Source organism: Cydia pomonella, chromosome 16, assembly GCF_033807575.1.
Source record: "Cydia pomonella isolate Wapato2018A chromosome 16, ilCydPomo1, whole genome shotgun sequence".
In the NCBI taxonomy this organism is placed as follows: Eukaryota; Metazoa; Arthropoda; class Insecta; order Lepidoptera; family Tortricidae; genus Cydia; species Cydia pomonella.
Genome location: NC_084718.1, coordinates 11,650,348 through 11,675,339, shown reverse-complemented (window position 1 = coordinate 11,675,339; position 24,992 = coordinate 11,650,348). Strand labels below are relative to the sequence as shown.

Here is a 24,992-nt window from a genome sequence, read left to right as displayed (position 1 = left end):
TTTTAATTTATCACCACTTGTTGCCAATTTTCAATTTTCTGCACTTGAATCGTAAATAACTATTTCACCATACCAGCTCGGAAGGGCTGTCTTTGTACTTAAAAAAACTGATAAAAAAGTTACATTCTATCCACATGTGTGGCAAAGTAGCTAGTTGGCTGATATAATTGACTTTTATGTGATTATTTTGAATGATAATTATTGACTAACGTTCATTTGGATTTTGAGTTGTAATTTTTCACAGTTAATATTTTCCCCACGTTGCTGTAGTGTTCTCTACCAGTCAACCAGGACAAAGCAGAAATTCTCGAATGTGGGTGCAGTGAGAAAAATAATTCAGAAAACAACAACTATAAGCAATTTGGATAACTATTAGCTATTTTGGACATTAACAACGTTATTTTCATGTGTATTTACTTAAAATAAAAATAGTACAGTCAGCGTCAAATACTTCGTAGCAGTCAAAGTGGCCAAATAGTTCGGTACACCATACTAAATATATGGTGTACCGAACTATTTGGCTACTTTGGTTGCTACAAAGTATTTGACGCTGACTGTATCTATCGTTGCTTGCACCGGTGCTTGCACCAAATCACGTGTACCAAATACCGCATACTTACAGCGAACAGCACTACAAAATAGGTATAATATGAAATAAATTGCTTTTTTTTTACGCGGAACGCGAACCCTAGGCAATTGTTATGATATTATTTAGGTATCATGATTGACAACAATAGCTATTTGCTTGCTTCCGTTATTTACATAATGTGTGGATGTGGATGTTAAATAATATAATAGACGTCCTTGTAAGACCCGGATATGTCATAACTGATGAAGCCAAGTCAAAGTCATCAATAAACATGAAATTCAGCATGGCTTAAACAAAGAGGCCAAGTTGTATGACTCAAGGATTCATGGCTCACATAGCTGACTTAACGCGACATTGAATACCAGTAACACATGTCTCAATCATTTATACAAGTTAATGTTTGTCATATTTTAAGCCTTCAGCATTTACTTAATATTATGTGGTATCTGGTATCTTATCTATGCGTGACTTGCGTGGCATGGATGGAATTGTAGGGACGTGGGTCGGACGGGACTTTCGGAATTACATGAAACCAAATGTGACCGCAGCCGGCAAGACGTCCCACTTTGTCGCTTGCCATAAGGACGACATTTGCTTGTGTGTTTGTACGAATAACCTGTCAAGGCGTACTTATGGCAAGCGATAATGTGGGACGTTTTGCCGGCCGCGGTCACAAATTATCATAATATTATACCAGGCGTGCGAGTCTATGATTCATACCGCAAATGAAGTTGCGGTTGGCTACTAAGATTTAAGAGCGAGAAGAATATTTGGATAATAGTAATTACTTATTGCTAATCGTATTAAATTATTAATTCAGGGACTACAGGGTGAAATTAATCTGAGACTTTTCTTTATTTAATCCAGGAACTTTGTCGCCTTTTGTTTTGTGTATAAACTTACTGTATTAATTGTTTGAGGAAGTTGATTAAGTACCGAAAGGTACTGCTTACCTTCTTTCTAATATTAAAAATACGTCATTAAGTATTATTGGCTCAGACACAAATCAAAAGACGTCACTCCTCTGAGTCCTGTGGGCAATATTTCGTATTGTTCCTAAAGTAATGATTTATAACACAGGTTACATAACACAAAAAGAGATAATCTTGATAACCCTTTTAGATTAATAATGGTTCGATAAAAAAGTAGGCTTATAGCCCTTAACTTTGGGTCGGATTTCTATAAAAAACAATGTGTCGGACTGTACCACTGAATTTAGTTCGTCGGTCATCAAGTCACCATTAAACCTTTATACTCTAAGTAAAATTCAAAACGAACAAAAAGTATAATATAGGCCAAACCGCAACCAGCTCTAATGCGTTGAATGTTTTGGATGTGTTGTGTTTTATGGTTCATGACTATATCAAGCAAGAGAGTAGAGATAAAATTATGATCACAGTGATCAATTGATCATAAGTCATAGTCAAGTAATTGATCATAAGTCAGAACTCAATTCTAAAGAAATATATGTACTTACTAACTGGGTATTGTTGTATTTATATTAACAATTAAACTGATTTCATTGTAGGCGATTATTGGTCTTATTAGGTCTCTCTTATCTTTTACATATATGGATGATTTCTCTTAGGTAGGTACACATTTTTTCCATATCATTCACGAACAATTTGGGTGTTTGTTATGTAGATAAGAATGCTAGATTTTGACGGTAAACTGTGTATTTTTTAATAAAAAAAATATACATGATTTTTATTATGTAGATAAAAATGCTAGATTTTGACGGTAAACTGTGTATTTTTTAATAAAAAAATAAATATACATAAAATTAAATTTCTGTGTTTTTCACACATTACTTCCAACACGATGCCAAAATCTTTTTCTACAATTTACAGTCAAATGTAAGTACAAATGGCGGATTTAATGCCCGAAGGCATTCTCTAATTCTATATCTATTTTCTAAACCAATTTGCCTACACGACATGAGTACCAATCGAACGTGTCGTATATTAAAATAACTTTATCACTTTTAAACAAGTTACCGTTCATACATAGAAACACACGATATTGTGCATATGTCTTTCGTTTTCACTCAAAAGAAACTTAGGAAAAGCAGAAAGTATAGAAGAACGTTAATAGTGCACTTGGGCATTAATGTGTAACTTTACGCACAGGCGAGTCACGCAAATTATCAGCCACGTGCCATATGCAGCCGGTGTATTATCAGCCAAATAGCTGGGCATTATCCCATCGGCCACCGTAAACATGACTTCACACAAATTACAAGTGATCGGCAGAATGGCTACACTTTTACTTTCAATTTTCCAACTTAGCTACTTTAAATAAATATAAATAAATATTTTTGGGACAAATTTTCACAGATCGGCCTAGTTTCACATTGAGCTCAATAAGGCTTGTGGGTACTAAAAGACGATATATAATATATAGATATAAATAATTAAGTATTCAAGAAACTGAATTTAAGTATTAAAAAATGTTAATTTGTATTATAAGCTAAGCAAGATCTAAGCAACTGCATTTAATTATGAACGTGACATCTGACCTTCCATTAAAGCCAAGTTACATTATAATAAATCGATCATAGACTTGAATAGGTCATTTGATCTACCACTATCCGCACCCAACAGACTTGGATTTTTATATACAAAAATAATGTTTGTGAATTTTTGAAAATTGATATCGTCTAAACTAATAGCACTTCATGCTTTCGTAAACAAACAAACAAACAATAATTTATTTGCAAAAAAAAAGGGTAACGTTTACAGGTCTTAATGTAAGAAACAGTAGTTGGTTTCACCTTTTCAGCTGTGTACAAACAGCATACAAATCCATGAAGGCTCCTTAAAATAATTACAGTCGAAAACTTTATTTTATTTTATTATACTACGTCGGTGGCAAACAAGCATACGGCCCGCCTGATGGTAAGCAGCCTCCGTAGCCTATGTACGCCTGCAACTGCAGAGGAGTGAACTTATTAACTACTTCAAACAAGTTTAACATTTCAATAAAAAATATTATATAACAACTGTTTATAAATTTACACAGACTGTTATTCTACGTTATTTCGTAATATGATTATTATTGATTCTATGCGAGCAAAGCTTTAGTGATTATACTGATTATGTCACATTTTGAACAATAAAATTATCATGGTCTATATTTGATGTTACTATAATTTCAATTAAATAAATAATATTTTATTAATATAACCTGGCCTTAAATGCAAGTATCGGAATAGAATAAAGATCCAATGACGTCAGCCTTTCTGTTTCTGTTGAAGTTTGTTGGTCGACTAGTCGGCAAAAACTCGGCAAGGTCTCGATCTCGGACGACAAGGCCAATCATGCATTGTCACTAGAAGTTTTTGCTGACGATAACGTTATAGGGGCCTGACAATGAAATGCAATATCTATTTACGTTTAGGGAAACCAATCGAGTATCCGTTTTCTTCAAGAAATTGGAATTTAAAGTAATATGAGACACGATGAAAAGACAATTATATTCTCTATTTCGCAGTAGCAATAACAAAATTGCCTCGCATATTGAACCTATATTTTGCTGTCTTCATAAACACATTCCGAGAAATTCTTGATCTTTAATTGTAACAATAATTGTATGTAGTTAAATTATATAAGAAAAATATATTGTATTGCCGCTTAGGTTATCCAATAGGTCAATGTTTTATGTTACAAAGTACAGTTATTTGGACTTCCCACATAGATACATTTAGACAAACACGAGTATGGTGATGTCATGCCTCTCTGTTTCAATATTGTCGTTGTTTAATTTTGTTGTCTGAATCGAAATGATGTTATATCTGTATTATAAAGAGGTATTTTAAAACATGGTGTTCTGTAAAATCGTGGGCAATAGGCAATTTTCAAGTAAGTTCCACTTGCTTGAGGCGAGAACGTTGGGCAATAAAATAACATTACTACGGCCTTAATGTTCCCCAAGCTTTAAGTTTATTGTCTGATTCTGGTACGTGAAGCGAGTCGGTTTATAAAGTAGATGTTTTGTTATTGAGAGATTGTTTTTAAATAGAAAATTACCCATGGCTTTTATCAGCGTGAAGAATTCAACAAAATCCTAGCTAAATCGATTATTGTTCTTGCCGCTAAAATATATATGTATTGTATACCTACTTCATTCATTGACTACTTTTCTAGCACTGATTTATAATAATAATAATAATAGCGTTTATTGCAAACCATGGTACAAGTAGTTCATACAATAATAAATAGGATCACATGGCACCCTGGTAGGGTATGGCAATTTTTCTTAATACTATTACAACTTACACATAAGTTATAAATTAACTTAGAGCTTAGTCTAAATGAATGAATTACTTTACTACTATAAATATATCTATCCTAAGTTACATTAAGAGGGACTAATAAATTTGGGTAATATGATCTTGCATATACTCTTGAATAGTGTGATATGCTTTTTCTAATAGAAAAGCTTTTACTTTGTAAATAGAGGAGTTTTTTCGATACTTTTTATCTGGTTAGGTAAATAATATCATAAATATTGCTCGTTTAGTATTATTCTATTACTTTTTACTGAAGGTTGTTGTGCTCCCAGAAAAAAGTTATTGATGTTTATATTTGTAGATTATGTATTTTTTTTAACCTACATATACCTACATATGAATATAAAGCACATTTTAAGGCCGCACTAACGATACCTTGTAATCAAAGTAAAAAAATATTATACCTATTTTTATATTTTTTTACATCAGTAACAAACTAGATTTGCTAGTGTAAGTTAAACCACATAACGAATATAAAAAATTCAAGATTCTTGAAATCGTAAAAACCTGCAGTAAAAAGTAGAATGGTCATACTGTCAATCTACTAAACGACTTTATAATGGTTGAATGGATAGAGCTCTATTTTGGATAAGAATCGATGAGTGCGGTGACGGTGAACAATGAAAAATTAATCTAATAATTCTTCTTGCATCTTAAAACGTCAACATTGTACAAGAGAAAATCTTCGCGTGATAGCGGACCATAACTCTGCATCGGCATTTTAACTTTTTCACCGGAAAGATCATCAATCTTGGCACTGTTTCTAGATCAATTAGTATCCATTACACGTTCTAATTCCTAGGTAAGTGGCGGAAAATAAAACAGTCTAGATCCAAAGTCCCCTCGTTATCAACTCCGTCCATTCGTGCACACCTACGTATTTATAATCATTCGTTTCTTTCTGATCGCCTTTTACGCATTCTGACGATTAGTCTATCCACATCACGAGATCTCTATCGACAATGTTAGTTGCATACATACGGATACGCGAATGTAAATGGTTATTTAGTTCACATGATTTCTACTTCAGACTTTATTAAGTCAGGAACCGTAAATGTATGAAATTTATAAGTTTGACAATGTTTAAATATTGTTAATCCGAATAAAAACATCGATAATTACAGAACGTGCATTAAAGAGCAAGTTCTGTCGATTACTGGGAAAATCAACCAAGGACGCTTAACTTTCAATTTTGGTACCACGCAATGTAATACGCAGTGTCAACTAATTGAGCACTTAGGACCAAAATTGTATTTCTGATGATTATATTATTACATTTAACGTTCACTTTGTGCGTTTAAAAGGTCATGTCAGGTCAGGACCAGTTCAAATCGTCATCCATAAAAAGACCAGTTCCGTGTTTGACATTACACTCATTAGAATCCCGACGACATCAATTATGAACCCTTACCTAACTCATTGTGGTCTGAGGAATGTTAATCGTAGGAGCATTCATTGATCTAATAGTTAGGACGTAATAGGGGAGAATGCCCGTATGTCGCATTATTCCTGCATTGTTCAATCAAAGGCAGGAACGATGCAGTAATAGTAAACCGCTCTATTCATGCCGAGTTCCACTTGGATGATTGTGAATAAGATGTTTCTTAGCTGTACAATTTGCTGCTTACTCCGTTAAAGAGCTTATGTTCAGTCTATGACATAGTGTTTTTTTTAATACCACGACGGTGGCAAACAAGCATACGGCCCGCCTGATGGTAAGCAGTCACCGTAGCCTATGGACGCCTGCAACACCAGAGGCATTACATGCGCGTTGCCGACCCTTTAAAAACCTGTACACTCCTTTTTTGAAGAACCCCTTTTTGTTTCCTTTTTATAAGTAATTCCTGTTTGAGGCGATCTCAGTAGTCTATCTGGAAAAATTATATAACCAGGTTTTTTGTTTTCTTTTTACTTAAGATCGATACGTAAAAGGAGCCATTTATAAACTTAGCTGAGGTGCGGTGTAGAAAGTTTGTAAATAGTTACGCAAATAGGTATGGCTGATGTAAACCGCAGGAGCAAATAAATGTTTATTATTCAAGCCCACAGCGCTATTAAGCAAAAACAATACATGCTACAATTTCCAGCTTCTGACACATAAATTTGAATCGTAGCTGCTTCTAGATGGTTTTGTTATTTATTGGTGCATCCTTGCGTACAAATTACCTTGAAATAATGTAAGTTTTTGCCGGCACCTGTATCCTTACCACGAGTGACAATGATATATTCGCTAGCGACTACATAAACTAAATCACAATGCATCTCCCTCGTGACATTGGTGTAAGCGATATGCACTGCGTTTGAGTTGACGCAGTCGCTAGCGTTTAAAGCCGCGTAAAACTAATGGTGAGGGTGAAGTCTAAAAAAAAACTTCAAAAATAATTTATTCAAGTAGGCTTAATAATAAGCACTTTTGACAAGTCATAAAAATATAAGTACAATTATAATCATTAATTAAACAAAAAATAATAGTAATAAATAAAAAAAACAATGTAATTGGTAACAAGTAACAATAATGTAAAAGACAATTTCAAACACAAAAATAGGAATAACAGCAGAAATAAAGCATTCTGATTCTGATTCTGATTCTGAAATTATACAATAATATTAATATTACGAGTGCATATGTCAACTCAGTCCCAGGCATTTTTAGGGTTTTGTCGATTCTAGTTATCGATTCTATTTTTAGAAGACCACAATTGAGTTTGGTGTTTATGCTTTTCCTTTTCCAAAGGAAGCCTGCTTTTCTGAAATTTCTGATGACTGGGTCAGGCGGAAAATTAAATACTTACGTTAATGGAAAATTAAAATATTACGATGACAGAAAATAGTCAAGTAACGGCTTAACTGTGTACAGTTTAACTGTCATACGAAAACAAGTGAAAAGGCCTTCACACAATCGATAGTCATGAATGTCATGATGAATAATACTGAAATGCCCATCTAATGAAACATTGTCAAAACAAACTAAGACAACAATAAATATGTGACAACATTGTCATAGCTAATGGCAACAACAATTAAATATGATTTTTATTAGTCTCAGCAAGATATTAGTAACATACCTTCAATTACTCTCATCCAATTTCATACTCGGGGTTTATGTTTAAGAAAGTTTAAGCTATCTAATGGCTTGGTTTAGGCAAAATCCAAATATTTTTTATAACCAGAAGCTGAGCTGAAGTAATGAAATATCAGATCGTGAAAGTGAAATCATCACGATTTTTGCAGCCTTGACCGCGGTCTGATTTACATCATTTATTCTATGGCTTCGGATATACATTTGCATCCTATTTCCATTTCTACTTTTACTTTGAACTTTCGATCTCTGATTTGGCAATAGTTCGCGAAATGTCAAATGTACATACATACATACATTGTAGTGGTTCTTTTCTGGAGTCTGCAAATAGATGAGGTAGCATTTGTATCTGTTTTGTTGTCTGTTCGACTAAAAGCAATAAATATTCTGGGCAAGTACAAAACGCATTTTAATTACTGATACTGTTGCTGGACCCAAGCAATGAAGTATATGGGTACATATATGTAGGTAGTACTTAATGTTCTTTTTCCTAGATGATTTAAAGTGGAGATGATCTCATCCATCAGCTATCGTTTGTCTTAGTTGTTTGTATTGCCTCCAAGAAATCGAAGTATACCTGCAACCAGAGAAATCGTTACAAGTAGCATATTCTATCGCTATCATCCAATTTGCAATTTTCATCGCTTGGCTGAATTGTCTTAGCGTTTTGCAATATCTAGAATTTCTCTTAATGTTTATCGACATCTTTATAGCTTCTTGCCTTTCTGTTTGTATAAATTTACTTTTGCTCAAGTAGTGAATACGGTTAAGTGCTTCAAAATCTAAAGGTTTTAGCAACTGTTTAATCCATGCAAAAGAATTATATAATACACTGTAATTAAGTGCTTATTTTACTTTTTGTTTCATAAGAACATTTCCTTTCACTGCTGTTATAATTATTCACGTTGTCTTCAAGGATAACGACGATACTTTAATATTGAGTATTGGATAGTCGGCATTACTAAGTGCCAAATTACCATTATCATCTTAATGCTTTGGCGTATAGGTGCGTTCCATCCTTATTGCAAAAACTGCTTTTGGTAACAGTTTGAAGGTAATCTTCGTTATCCGGTCACTTCGCACCTTGATCTGGTTTAGACTATTCAAACGCAGTTCCAGTTTTGCTATTCAAGAGGTTTACTATTAGTCTAGCTAGATTGGTTGTTCTGAATTCGACGTGCATTGAGGATGTAGACGTATTGACATCCTTTATTTACTGTTGTCTCTCAGTACGTACCTATCGCCTGTTGAAGACGAACCAATAAGTCTAATAACCTTTATTTTACACAACTTTGAGAACATATTTCTTTAAATAACCTTCAACTTATAACTTATATTATAAATTATAATCCGTCTTTTGTTTTTATTCGTGTTTTTTTTTGTTACGTCTGTATATACCTAATACAAACGAATAATTACTATACCTATGCCAATTTGCCAATGCCACATAATATTGTTAGTTGTTTTTGACAGACAGTACCGACACCCAGATTTTGTTAAAATATAAATAAAACTTGAATTCGAAACGATATTGAAGTTTAGTTACTAATTAAGTTATTTTATTTTAATTATTACGTGAATTTAGTTATTGAATTGTAACTATTAAGTTAATTGTGTTTAGGGTTGCCACCTTTTGTCTACAGAAAAATAGTATTTTTGTCATCAAAATTCAAATTGAAATAAATATACTATTTATTGGGAAAACGGAAAAAAATAGGACACCGATTTGAGGATTTGATTTGATTTGATTTTGAATCGTGGAGTTTTAAAATCCAAGTCGCATTCGATGCGAATGATGCGATATCGGTGACATTTGTATGTTGTATATTTAGTGATGAAAATACACAGGTATAGTATTTTTCGTGCTAAGTACTATATTTTAGTAAATATAGTACAAGACTATATATTATAGTATGGGTAGCAACCCTAATTGTGTTATAGACTGTAGTAGGTACCAAGTGTTATGAAAGAAACCGGTTCTCATTTTGCATTTTTTGTCGGAATATAGGTCACTCAACCGAAAAATCCCTCCTGTCTACCAGCTTGTCTAGCTTTTGTATTATTATTACGAAGTTCCCTGCAGCTTTTGATCCAGGTATATCTCGCTTCTGCATGGGGTGTTCTCGCTCGCACGCGTCATCCGTGCGTGCGCCGGAGTTGATTCTTGAGTCTTGACTAGGGCAGTAAGCGGAGCGGCGCTGACGTGATTGGTCGCTGCGGTCGCGGCATTTCGCGTTCTGAATTTAAAATAGTCGTGATCGCGTTTTCTGCGAAAGACAAAGACCTGTGGCTTATGTTAAGTTTGGTTTGTGAAATACTCTATAAGCTGTGGTTTGTGTCGTGTCTAAAATAGTGTTGATGATTATGCTTTTTTCGCGGAAGTTGCAGCTGTCACCTCAGACAAATTTCAAAGGATCTCAAGTGTTAATCTTGATATTGAAGTTTCCGGATTGGATACCCACTTTGTGCTATAACAATCTTGCGTTATGTTGCTATTTAGCTCACGGTGTAGTTGAACTTTAGTATTGTAAAATATGTCAGAATATATATATAACTGAGTTCATTGTTTACCAACATGGTTAGGTCATGGGTAATCATTACAAATAAGTAAAAAAATGAATCAGTTGGATTGTTGTTGACTGTGCAGTCATTGCACACATATATATGTATAATACCTGTGTTATGTTTCGCACTATTTGAAATCTGAAAGTCGTATTTTCGAAGGCTCTCCACACTCCCCCAAGGTTACTAGCAGCCATTCTCGAGTTTGCGCGCACTACTGGAAGTTATTTGCGTTGAAAGTATTTTTCATTGTTTCACACTATAGCTGCTTAGGTATTTTAATATATTAAAACTACTACTACTACTCATGTAAGCTTTCTAAGGCAGCATAGTTTCACACCGTGATATTTTTATCACCTACATTTATTTGAATATCTTGAGGCTGAATGTTAGAATTGGTATTTATTAACTCGCCTCGACATCGATTGCATTGTTCTGAGTGTACTGCCCCATATAACTGACGGACTCGTTTAATAATTAATGAACTGTTGCTTCAACATGAATCTGCTACTGCCTCGTGGAAATTTTTCAAATAATTCACACTTTTTATAAACACTCACTTACATTTTAGGTACTTACTACTAATGTACCGGTTTTGCTCGGTTGATTCGATATGTAGTTTACGTTCTTAGGCAATACTGATATAGGTACTCAACCTCTTTTTTTACCTACAACATTGCATACAAAGGAGAAAACCTTAACATTTATTATAGCGATACTTAACTAAGTAAGTGGAATTAAAAATGTATATCGGGTGTTCGTGCCATCCTACAACAACTCCGCCTCCAAATCTTCACTGACAAAATACAACATAGTAATAGTAAATATACCTACCATACCACCCCGTACATGTAGCCCATGTAGGCAAGACAAGTTAGAATTGGCAATTTCGATGTCGAGGACATTTCTATTAAAATAACGTGAGAGCATCCTCAGATTTATGATCCATCAAAACATCCTTGAATAGGCTTATTTGGAAATAATCGATTTAAATTGTTTTAAATATAAATCCTTATTTTATACAATCATAGTGATACGTCGGTATGTTGAACATCTTCAATAATTTCTGTCAAATTTAAATTCGATTCGCCAATCTATATTATTATTGACTTTTACTATTGACTTCTTGAACTTCACTCATAGTTGTCTAACCTATGACTTAACCAGCGTACTTGAAGATTAACGTCATGCTCGGCCTTCCAAAGAAAGATTAGAAAGTCAGATGTTTATCGCTTCGATTCGGTAAGCGGGTTGGACAGCACAAGACAGCACAGTACACACGAAGGCAGTATGGCACGGCACGCGGCGTGGATGTGTTATTATGATTTTATCACAAATAATAACCTGGACCATTAGAAAGCCTATCAGACCATACAATGTGTTGTAACTTTTGTCATACCTACCTTTAAAAATTATGGTTACAGCGCACACGTTTGATTTTCTGTTGTTGAACATTTTGCGTCATCATAAACTAAACATGTATCATGATCTAAAGTTTGGGATAGCTAACAAACGTAAAAATATTTAAATAGAAAACAGTCAAATAAACATTTGATTCATAACATTACGATTTCAAGACAACGGTCGCATTTATTCAGAGCATGGATGGAATAATAAGAGTTTATGTCATTGTGGAGAAAGGAACAGCATTGTCTTGAACTTAAGTAACATACCGTTACAGTTATAAATAAACCCTTGTCCGTACTATTTGTGGCATTCAACCTCTGATCAATTCCGAGCTTTAATAGACGTCATTATTTAGATTAAACTAGCCTGTCTTTATTACGGACTAATCAAATATCATTTCGAAAAATAAGGGTTTCAGTAGGTAAAGATTCCTTCAGACTTATAGATTATCTATATTGTTGAGCTCATTAGATAAACTACTATTGTTTTGAATACCTGTTTTGACATTATTAATACAACATAATCAAAAGTCATTAGGTATAAGTAATACCTTTATTTATTTTTATCTTAGCCTTAAAACATTGCCTGGAGTATCCCACGAAATACGGTTACGCTATAATGACTTTGCTCACTTATCGAATCGATACGAGTATAAGCTGTATTCGTTTACCCGAGCCCATTAAGCCCGGTAGGTACAGCTGTTTTTCTCCGTTCCTGTAGAGATTCTCACGTCTTCTCTGGCCAGTCCGCTGAATATGTGGACCAACGAACTGGTTTCAACCCGCTATCGGCTGCTATCTAGAAATCGTTTCCTATTAGCCCGATCATGCGTACAGTAATTGCAGCTTATGCGTTACACTCCACTATCCATTTATACTGATTATTCAGTAAATTTGCAACAATCAATTACGCATCACCATTGTTTTATATTCGTGTTAATGTCTCGCATAGATTTTCTTTCTGCAATGCAATCAGAGTGAAAGTGCAATTGATAACAATAAATGTCGCGTGGCTCACTCGCCCAGTCCTACTTATCTAATTTATTATGTAACTTAATTTCATTTGCATTCATCTGATGGACTCTGAGCTCCAGTTAACGCTTCCTTATAGAATAAGGTTTTGGGCCAAAGAACGGCTTGTGCAATACGTGCTTGCGTCCCGTGACGCATCCGTTCTTGCAAAATTGACCGTAGCTGATTTAGCGCTGATACTTTCATAAACTAATTCATATTTCACTGGAACAACTTTGTTTAGTCTATTTTAATACTTACTTAGATCGTTATCGGGTTGTAATTTGTTTCGAGGGTCAAGTAATCAGGCTACTATCTGTACGACTTGCGTCACGGCTGCTCCATTTGTACCAGGTCACTTGAAGTCTTCATGAACAAGTCAATAGCTACGTGTAAGAATGCCAGTTTGTGAATCTTTGAATATTAACTTGGCTTATGAAACAGAGGTCGTTTCTATACGTTGCGCGCCCAAGCGTTTGTGTTGCAAATGCTCATTGTTTCACAAATTAATATTTTCATACGTATTGAAACAATGAAGCCGGCAATTGCATGTTAATGTAGTTCTAGAGATGATTAAATAAGGTACTATTACTAGGGATTTATATTCCAACATGCACATGCATGGGTAGAATCTACCTCCAAGCAAATTGTATTGATTCATTATCTTAAATATCAATGGCAGGATTGAGATAATTATTTAAAATCGCTACAAGAAGCGTGACTACAAACGATTTCGTGTGAGTTCGATAAGAGTAGGTGGATTAATCCCACACATCCGTTTAAATACCAACCTAAGGTTGTTATAGCATAAAATGGCATATCTATGATTAAAACAGTTTAAAATACTTATAGGCCAATGCTGAATGAAGCCGAACACAAAATATTAACACAAGAAAATGACCGTGAGTACGGTAGTGCACTATGCCTTAATGACCTAAACCTAGAAACACTAGTCCGCTAACTCAATCAGTGAATAGCGTCCATCGAACGGAAACATGAAATTATTTTTTAATATGACCCATTCGATGCTGCGAATGAATCGGGAATATTGTGATCTACTGCTTGTAAGTACGAAAATATGAAAATAAAACCGTATCCAGGAAAAGTGGTCATGGAGGACCCGTGGCTTTCGATAAATGACAGGACGATGGACCTGGTGTACGCTGCCAACTGGGTCGGAGCAAGGAATCTCAGCGAATACAGGGAACACAGTAATTCACCACCAAAATCTCAATTTAATTCCATAACACGAAGCGAATCATGCAGAAATATTGGCCGTAATGCCGAACCAAATGGTAATAAAGAATACTCAAGAGAAAACGATGGATACTCTTATTCCAACAATGTTACTAATGAAAATATATCTCAGTTAGCCAAGTATCAACAAAACATCGAGGAAAAAGCTAGAGCGAACAATAATCTCATTATGCAAAATAAGTTAAAACATAGCTATAGTTTTAAAGATATGCCCAATGGATACAGACCATCAACATTAAAAAGGGTAAAACGAAGAAATTTTACGGAATGGGATATTGAATCGTTTCCATCTAATGGGAAATCACCGCCTGTTCCACCACAACGCAAAGATTCCCTCAAATATGCACATCGGCAAAGAAAAATTGACAAGAAACATCCACTACCCGATCCAGGTCCTGTACCTCCAGACCCGTCGTCAGAATCTTACTATGAATATTATTCAAGAGTTAGTCAACAGGATAATAATACTGATAATCAAAAACTTAATGAGTTACAAAAAGATTCAAGTAAGGATACTAAACAAAACGGAAATGGAACTATCAGAGGTTTTAGCAACGACACGATGTACCAATTGATAAACTCGATGGCAACATTAGATTTAACGCCAATAAAATCCGGTAAAGAGAACACGGATTGCGAAGCGGAAGATTTGGGCATATACATGCGACCTATAAACGGCTCAGCATCCGCAAGCAATCGTCTAACTGATAACACTACACAGCATACGACCGAACGAAACGGACGCATCGAAGACGCTAAACCTAGCTTTCGTTCGAAATCCCTGAGAGTTAAAAGCGAAGGGCGAGCACCTCTTCGAGCTTATCTCGATGTAGTTCAGCCTGACGATGAGCCTCACAATGGTGTCACTATCACACAACCGAAAAGGAACATATCTCCAAGCGAACAGCTTATGATGATGCAGTACAAAATGTACAACGGAAACCAAAACCCTCCTACTGTAACCCCTGTATCCAATGGATATCATTCGCTTGACAAAATTAAAGAAAGTGAGAATCGGACTACAAACAGTGTTTCGAAACAACTTAAAGCAGATAAATATGGCAAATTATACAATACAGTAAGAGTGAAAAGTGATAGTAGGTACGATAGGTATAATGACATTACAACTTTTGAGCCTCCGAAAGAACGTTCAGCGGAATCACGCGTCACGAATGGTAACGGTGTATACTCAAGAAGTGCTAAAAGTTCATCGAGCGGTTCAGATTCGGACTTTTCTATTCCTAGACCTAAGTTAATTGTGCCAGTGCATACGTATGGAATGAGAAAAAGGAGGACTGGAAATCTTTGTCAGCGTGACAGCAATGCCACGGAAGCGTCTTTGGATGCCGGGATTTTGTTGGATGTTACTCGTTTGGAAGATGATACAAGTGACCAACTAGCTGGAGTCCATCTTTCGTCTAATGGCGATTCAGGTAATACTTCTTCTTTTGTTTAAGTTTGTGATTACTTGTAACAATCTAAAAGTAGATACTTATCACACGTTATCACCAGAATACCAAACTCGTCTGCTTACTGATGTTGATCGATGACAGAATTGTAATTGTTTACTTGCACAAGGTTAAATAATATGAAATAAAGGGCCTAGCATTACATGTGCTAACAAATTAGTTACAGATAGTATAAGAGATGGTACTTTACATTAAAACAATCAACTTTAAATAGAAACTAAGAAAACTTTTCATATCATTTTTTGTTTTCAGTTACCGAACAAAAAAAAAAAATAATTCTATCAAAAAAATAATCATCATGTGAATTTAATTGACAAGAAGTTTAACACTTTCTGACATGACAACAGTTTTTTGTCTTAAATGTAAATTAACGTGTCATTTGATTTAACATCGTGCAGTGGCCAGTTAAGTGCTAGGCAAAAGAGGTTCTAGAGTCTGTTCAATGAGGTCTTATTTAATTATCTCATTAACAGACTGTTATTACGTAATAAATTTGATTTAAATATTTCTCCAAAAAAAAACACACCATAAAACCTATAAAAATCAAAACCTATAAAGCTGTAAAAATATTGGTAGCTAATTTGTTGGCACCTTATATAATTCTGACGTCGTTTGTTGAGAAATTATTGTGGCTACTGTTATCACGTAGTATTTCATTATCAGTTACCGTCGTAATAGCATTTTTATATATGTCGCCATCAATTACTGAGGTTTGTTTATATTCATTAGCTTTACAAATTCATGCATTAATTATGAGGAAAACATGATTGACAATCACAAGTGACAACTAAATAGCTATTTATATCATAGGTTGTCTATTGCAAATTACTTACATTCTGTGTGTATTTGATTCTTCACGAACACTTAAATGAAAGTAATTAATCAGTCATACAACCAGGATAAATCAATGATATTTTATAGACGACTGCTTAATGATCTAGATTCACATAATTTTCACATATTAAGCAACAGAAATCGTATAAAAAATATTTTTAGCAAATAAACATTTTTAATTGCAATGGCGATTTATCTTCGAGTCTACGATTTTACTCTGGAATAGTGGTTAAATATTCAATTGACCCTTGTATTTTAATTTAAGAAAAACGAACAAAAGGAGAACTTACCGGACAGTTAAGTATTTACGAGTACTTAATTTACATTAAATTAAAATTATAAAATGGTAAAATTAGATCAATAAAACGCAAAGGAAAGTAAAGTTTCTGAAAGTTCTAAAAAAGACCGACCGCTAAAATATTTCAATTTATTTCTCAGTTTTTAAATGGGATTTGTTAAGAGTTATTGACAATGTGTGTGAATGTGTGAGTTATTGACCGTAACTCTTTTACGACTTTCAATTTCTTTTTATTCACTTCTTACTCTGAAATAACCTAACCAAACTAAACGTGCGTACCTATGGTGTATGAACTTTTAACCCGCGCCAGTAAATGCTACAGCAAGTTGCCTTGAAACACTTTCAATCTTTAGCGTCATTACTCCGAGTCCGCTTTAGAAACGACATGTAATCCAAATTAATTTATCTTACAATCATTTTATTGAAGTACTTACTGGGGAAAATAGAAGCTAGTAAACTTTTCCCAAAATTGCAACACGAGTTCACGACATCTGTACGCTCAGTTTTTGTATAATGGGTGATTCTTAATTTGTCTCCAGTATTTTTTTTTATAAAAGTTTTTAATTTTCACATATTGTTACGTATATCACAAAAGTACATACATAAAGCAAATTTTTGATGCATTTGGTCAAGCTTAATACCCTTAGGAAAGGTAAATAAAATGAGTACATAATCACGGTTGTGATAAAGTGTCCCTCAGTCGTGACATTTCGGCATTTTGGCGCCCAACTCCACTATTATGATTTATATAATAATTTTAACATAGGCTATGTCACTCCTAAGATTACGACAAATCTAAAGACAGCTCATACGTTGAAATCCGTCAAACTATAAAGGCTGTAGAGCGTGACAAGGAATTGGATACACATCATACATACATACACGCGAAAACCATTTTTCTGCTTTGGCAATCGGGCAATAATAGCAAATGATCTATAGCTAATAAAAATAAATTTCTAAATAGTGCATATGCATAGGCCTCTAAATTAATCAAACAAATTCACAATGTCAAGACCACGTGTCTATATGTCACGAACGTGGACTCAACAGTCCGTGGCAGTGACAGAATTTTAAGTCCACGGTCGTGACAATTTGGAACAGGTTCAGTAATACCTAAAAAATACCTTTGACTTTGCAAACGTTAAATAATTAGCTTGATCTCGAATGTATGAGGTATATCTTATGTTACAAACAAGTTAAGTTTCACGTTAAACTAGTACTGACTTTTAAAAATTTAACACGGCGGTGACGCGTTAAGTTCGACCGTTTTTTTTTCAAATTAACACAAAGACATAATTTTCTACAAAACATTTCTTTTCAGCCATTTGAAAATCTGACAACAACATAGTGTTGCTGTTCTTAAAAAAACTTTAAAAAGGGTGCCAGTCGTAAAGATATATTTCTACCGAGTACCGCATGTTTATACCACGCGCGGCGGTGACATGAAAACTGATCACAAAATGTATATTGATTAAAATTATATAAAGTCGTTATATATTCATACAAATTTTAAACAGTGTCGTAAATTCTTGCAAAATCACTTCCTAAAAAAAACCACAACATCTGGGGAAGTCGCACTACACGTTCCGTGACATTTCGAACTTTTAACTTTCTTTTATATGTTTCTAATACTTTTACGACAATACATTTAGGTTGACATAAAACTAGAGGTAAATTGCTAAATATATTGATATAGGGTTTACTTATTTTATTAAAAATATATGCCATTCTTACATGTAACACAAAAAAACCGGCCAAGAGCAAATCGGGCCATGCTCAGAGTAGGGTTCCGTAGTTACTCTTCCGTCACAATAAGCTAAACTGGAGCTTAAAGTATGGTAGATTGTTAACCAAGGGATGAACTGTGGGTGTACGTCTTTTTACTATGAAGGGGAAACTTTTTGCTATAATTCAAAAACAGCTAAACTGATCATATCCGCTATAGTTTTCATTTAATGTCTTTCTTAAGCTCTACTTCCAAGATTTTTTTCATATTTTTTGGACCTATGGTTCAAAAATTAGAGGGGGGAGGACACATTTTTTTTTTCTTTCGGAGCAATTACCTCCGAATATATTCACTTTATCAAGAAATGTTTGTTGAAGACCCCTATTAGTTTTGAAAGACCTTTCCAACGATATCCCACACTGTAGGGTTGAAGCAAAAAAAAAAGTACGTGTAGGGGAGGTACCCTAAAAAAATTAAATTTTTAGATTTTATTGTACGACTTTGTCGGCTTTATTGATTTATATATCCATGCCGAATTTCAGCTTTCTAGCACTAACGACCACGGAGCAAAGCCTCGGACAGACAGACAGACAGACAGACGGACATGGCGAAACTATAAGGGTTCCTAGTTGACTACGGAACCCTAAAAACATAAGAATAAGAATTACCCTAATACTTTCGATACATATCTGTTTAAATTGTTTTTAAACATGTATAAACAATTTCTTCTCTAAGAAAGCTAAAACAATTATCGTCTCGCTAAGTTGGTGCTATTTTTCTTTATTGACAATTTATTGATATCTCTTTGCCTTGTTGGAAAAGGTGTAAAAAATTACTAAGTTGCGTGTTAGAATATCAGTTTGCTTGACATTTCAATAGTTTCGTACGACGCGGGCTGTGAAATTTGTATCACTGATTTTCCCAGTATTTTATAAAGAGAAATTTAAATCGATCATGATTATCTTTCTCTGTACTCGTTTGCTACAGGCATTTTTTTAGTTCGACATCTCACTGAAGGTCATTCTCCCTTATCTCCCAAATTACCCTTTGTATATTGCATGATGTGTTTTCGTTGAGATTTGATAACGGTATGGCATGATATATGGAATGAATTTTTATTTATTGACCGTTATTATTGCTTGTAGTTCTATGAGATCATGCTGGTAATGAGAAAATATATATATTAAAAAAAACAAACAACATGTATGCATATTTTCATGTTTACAGTTATTGGTGCTCATGGAACTTTTACAATAGTACTGTTAGTTATCACATTCAATAGACAATACTGTACGTGTTAAAGGACAATGGTTCCATATAAACAATCCGGATACATACCGTTCCGACACTACGCGTGTGCAGCGGGATAGGAAGATCATTCAACTGTGCAGGAAAACCTTTGAAAACATTAGTATTCTCAATAAGTTTTAATAACTCGAGGTCTTTTGTATGCGTACCTGTTTTGCCTCATTTGAGTTATATCCTGTTAAATGTCAGAAGGTATTTAATGAAAGAGACAAAAGAAGTGTAGAGCGTTTGCTATGGAATAAAACTGGTGTAATATCGGCTATAAAAAAACGACTTGGGCTTCAGGTATTCTAATTGCCGTTTTTTCAAGCGCTTGTAAAGTTTGGATAGATGATTCGGTTATAATTTTATAACATGAAACAATATTAAAGTTAGTATCGTACAAGAAATACTAAGATTTCATTTACAAAAATCGTTTAATTAAAGAATCGAATCGATGAATTTGAAATGCCCTTTTATCGTCAAGAACTTGTAAAAGCGCACGTAACACATGGTGGGTGTACAATATTTTTCACACGCTTCTCTATTTGTTCCCACTGTTATCGGCTTCAGCACTAAACGAACCAATCGGTGGCATTGACTGTGCTCGCGATTAACTGCACATTACCAGAAGCGTGTGGCCACTTGAAATGTAAGTGGGCCATAAATACTTCCTACTCACTCATTACAAAATATTATACTGAGAAGTCCGTTTCTTGGACGTAATCCTTTTATTACATAATATATTCAAACAAATCTAATCATAAAATTCATAAAAAGTTTAATTATAAATACAATTGAATCACTAGTTTTTCTTATTTTAAAATTGGTAGATTGTACGTTATCATTACCATTCACTAATTGAGTCATTGTGGCTTCGTGGCAATTTTATTATAAGTATTGACCTTGATATTTGAATGTCTTCACTTCCAAGGGACCTGTCCCTGTTTTTTTGAGTAAGTTGTTTCTACTAAAAGTTTTAATATTTACACATTTTTAGTTATTGCAAACACGGATATGATTGTTGGTTCTTATTTTTACTAGGTAATTCGAAACTGCACTGCGTTTGTATTTGGGATAATTGAAGGAAGAACCAATGTTTAGGATATTATGCAATTATGTAAGCCGGATGAGTGATATTAGACGTGTATAGACAGATAGTGTATACCAGATACATATTAATTAATTAATCTTGAAATACGATTTAAATATAATGTAAAGAATTGACTTAAATCCGCACAGATTACAGAAATCTGCCTCAAGTCTGTATTTGGACGTGTATATTTAGAGCCAAACTCGAAAGGTTGCGGTAAAACACTTATTTGGTGAAACCGATTGCGTCAAACTCAGATCCGGTAATTTACAACGTTGTGAATGGGAATGATCATGCAATTTGAAGTTTTTATCTATAGTGGTTAAAAGCCGACGAGTTGAATTTATGTGCCATTTTGATGATATTGCCAAATTATTTCTGCTTCATGATACTGACTTATAGTAGGTTTATTTTGAGGCGGTGATCAATAAATACTATAAATAGGGAGTATTACTGCAATGTTCTGTCACACCAGAGAGCAGCACTAGCACATATGTATGTGTGGTTATATACTCAGACAACGGTAACTATAATACATAAATACATAGAAAATACCCATGATCCAGAAACAAATATATTCGTTAATCACACAAATAAATGCCCAAACCCAGGACCATTGGCTTCATAAGCAGGGTCACTACCCACTAGACCAGACCGGTCGTCAAAGTTAAGGTTCCCATACAATCCTGATCGACCTATTTAGCAGTTCTATTTATCTATCACGCTCACATCTCTAGCCTTTTACCTATGGGGTAGTTTTGAGCGCCGTGCGTAGCTCCTGAATACGGGTATCTTTTTGTGGGTGGCACCGGGCCGAAAACTATTGCATTTAGGGGCCAATGCATGAAACAAGCTAACGTTTTAAAATTGTATTTATAAAAGAGTTACAAGACGATCCATCTATCGGAGCGTTGTGGTATTTTTTCTATGCATCCTGACTTTATGCAACTGTATTATGAGACCATAATCCGAAATATACCCATTTCCAAATCGACAATAGTCGACACCCGTAATTAGGAATTACTTTACTAGTTGCGAACCCGTGCGACACCCGTGGGTAAAGAGATAATCGTTATCGCAACAGCCTCGGCTCTTTAGGTAAATATTAGACTGTGTAGGTACAGTCAGCCAAGAAAGTGTTTTACCACTTTTCGACTCTATTTGTCAAGTAATAGAGTCGAAAAGTGGTAAAACACTTTCTTGGCTGACTGTACCTAGTATAAAGTCAAATTAAAAGAGATGCAATGTATCTAGGAATAATGCCGGTAATATTTGAGTGTCGCTATCGCTTATTCTTCTTCATATATACGTAATTTGTATTTTTTTTCAGAGGGCCGAGTGGAGGTGTCTCGAGAGAACAAGTACCTCAGCACCATGGCGCCTGGCAAGGTGTTCGGCGAGTTGGCCATCCTATATAATTGCAAGCGAACGGCCACCATAAAGGCGGCCACCGACTGCCGGCTCTGGGCCATCGAGCGCCAGTGCTTCCAGACCATCATGATGAGGACTGGCCTCATCCGACAGGCTGAATACACGGACTTCCTCAAGAGGTATGTAGAATTTTCTTTGATCACATCATAATCGATAACATCTTAAGCATTCCATCAAGCATCAGCAGTATTGGGAGTATTGGGACAGACACCTTATTTGGGGGATCCACTGTGTTTCAAACAAAACAAACTATAGGTACAAAAAAAACGAAATTCGTTCTGTTATCGGTAACAAAAATAGGTATATATAGGACACTACTCACTATCACGTAGTACACAGAGTACCTCAGCAGTTCATGTCGAGATCCTTGTAGTTAAGTATTGGCAATGCGAATTTCTTAGCCATTTGACATAAAAATTACGATCTCGTCACGCTTTCTGTGAGTGTTTACAATAGTGTGTAGGCATCGTGCATTACGCTTGGTAACCGGAATTTCATCGTTGGATTCGTTGGTATAAGTGCACTATGAACACAAATTACAGTGGCATTCAGTCAATAGGTTCCGTAAACCGCGCAAATGAGTTTAAAATAGACGCTTTATGACTGCGAAATGTGACGAAGGAACTATAAGGGCAAGTTAAAATATAAATTTAGTGACGCTATACAGATTAGTTAGGTTCTAATCATCGTAAAAATCGCTGAATCTTTATTCCAGCGTTCCAGGCCTTCGCCATCTGATCTTATCGATTTAATGATAGAATGACACGTCTCATTGGGAACAGTTATAGTCGGCGTAATGTAAGAAATGATATTTGGTAGTCGTGAATTGACCATTGCATGAAGCTAAGACCTACCGTTTATATTTAACTGATACTTAGCTTACGTTATTCCGGCTATAATGTAGATTCCTTGAAACGTGACACATTCCCAATTGAGCGGTATACAGGTATATTTTAAGTTAAACAATTCTTAATCATCATATAAATATTTAAACCCAGAGCTCGTTAAGGTTACAACACGTACTGAGACCCGAATAAAAACTGCCCTGTCCACTAGCAATCAGGATGACCCAGAAATGCATGACGTCGCTGATAAGACATGTACAACCAAACTTGAAAAGTTTCGGAAGCTCTTCATACGTTTTAATTGAGGCGGCATTTTAAAACCTTTCAATGAAAGCTACAGAATTGTTTTTAACTCGGCAAGTTGCTTTAATGGTTATTCTTCGACTGAAGAATATCTACTAATATTTCAAGAGTGTGTGTTGTGTGCATATCTCTCATTGACAAGGGGTAACACAATCTGGTTCACCGACTTAATAGATTTTAAATGTGTTACTTGTGAGATTATTATTTTTATTTTGAAACAATTTCAACATACTTGTTTTTAGCTAGGTATATCATTCACAACTGTTGTCACATATGAGTATATGGTTCGTAATTGGATTTATTCACCTACGCATTCCATTTTACTTTCTTTTACAACGTTCGTATGAAGAAAACATCTCTATCTGGAACGGCTATTTCGGTTTTTTGTTCGTAATGGGACGTTGTTTGTAACAACGAGGCCACTCACCCCGCTCGGCTTGGCTCTTTTTAAAAGTTTGTTTTGACGTCCGCATAAGGAACAAGCGCTCACTCGTTATATATATATTTAAGTTACCTATATTGTTTTTTACCAGATAAAATCTTATTTTTATCTCTAATTATCATCCAATGTAACATACATTATAACTACGATATAATGTTTAAATAGATATTAACTTTGTTATTTAGAATTGTTGAAACAAAATCACAATGCAATGTTGTAAATATGTCGTCGAGTATCTCGTTGATAACAAGACAAGATTAAATCTAAAACAAACAAACAGAAGACATTCAAAGTTGCTGGAGTACACAAGGGTTCAAGAATTCCGTCTAGGGCACAATACCAATGACAAAAGAAAGGATAATGACCTCAAGCAAGACATTTATGCAAATATTAGCCGTGCGGTGGCCCACTCTTCTGTTATTGAAACATGAGATTTGCATGCACGAATACCTAATATAGTCGTATACTATTGTGTATAATATTCGTGGTAGTTTAGTTGGCACTTGGTATTATAAACACAAATGTTAAAAGCGTGCTTCTGTGGATTGGTGACTCGGCTAGCAGACGTGAGGACAATATAAATGCTGTTCTTAATTTTTGAATGCACAGAATTACCGAGGTCATACGATAATATGTGTTGCTTAAGTAAACCGTAATTCTTTGTATGCAGGAGCGTGGTGAACAGTAAGTAAAATATAGGTCTTAGCTTTGCAGATATTATTGTTTTTGAAGCAAAATACAACATAACCTTCTGGGTCCCGCCCCCGGAACCTCGAAAGCAACTGAATTAAAAATTAATTACTTATAAGTAGGCAATCGTTACAATAATAATATTTTAGTCACCTATTATTAGGTAAGTTCACTCAATACCAAAGAACCTTTACAAACCTGTTCGACTACTTAATGTAATTACAGACAGCCTGGCACATTGTCCAAGGATATCGTGCAGAGGTATGCTAATGTCAGCAGCTGCCACAGTGAATCCTTATGTGCCCTTCGTGTTCGCCTCTTATGGCGATCCATCTTCTGAGAAGGCATTAACACAATAAAGATTAATGTCTCTATCGTG

General features: G+C 34.8%; 1 protein-coding gene across 5 annotated transcripts in view; it reads left to right on the top strand.

Annotated features, from left to right (window-relative positions):
• The window catches only part of LOC133526664 (cGMP-dependent protein kinase, isozyme 2 forms cD4/T1/T3A/T3B), a 150,888-nt gene that overhangs the window by 105,710 nt on the left and 20,186 nt on the right, over nucleotides 1–24,992 (top strand). For 3 of the 5 annotated variants that reach the window (XM_061863359.1, XM_061863360.1, XM_061863361.1), the window contains exon 4: nucleotides 22,233–22,452. In XM_061863359.1, the coding sequence (XP_061719343.1) occupies nucleotides 22,233–22,452 (220 nt within the window). Of the gene's footprint in view, nucleotides 1–10,113; nucleotides 10,291–13,790; nucleotides 15,629–22,232; nucleotides 22,453–24,992 lie in introns of those variants that run through there. The other 2 variants (XM_061863358.1, XM_061863357.1) reach the window with 2 other exon arrangements.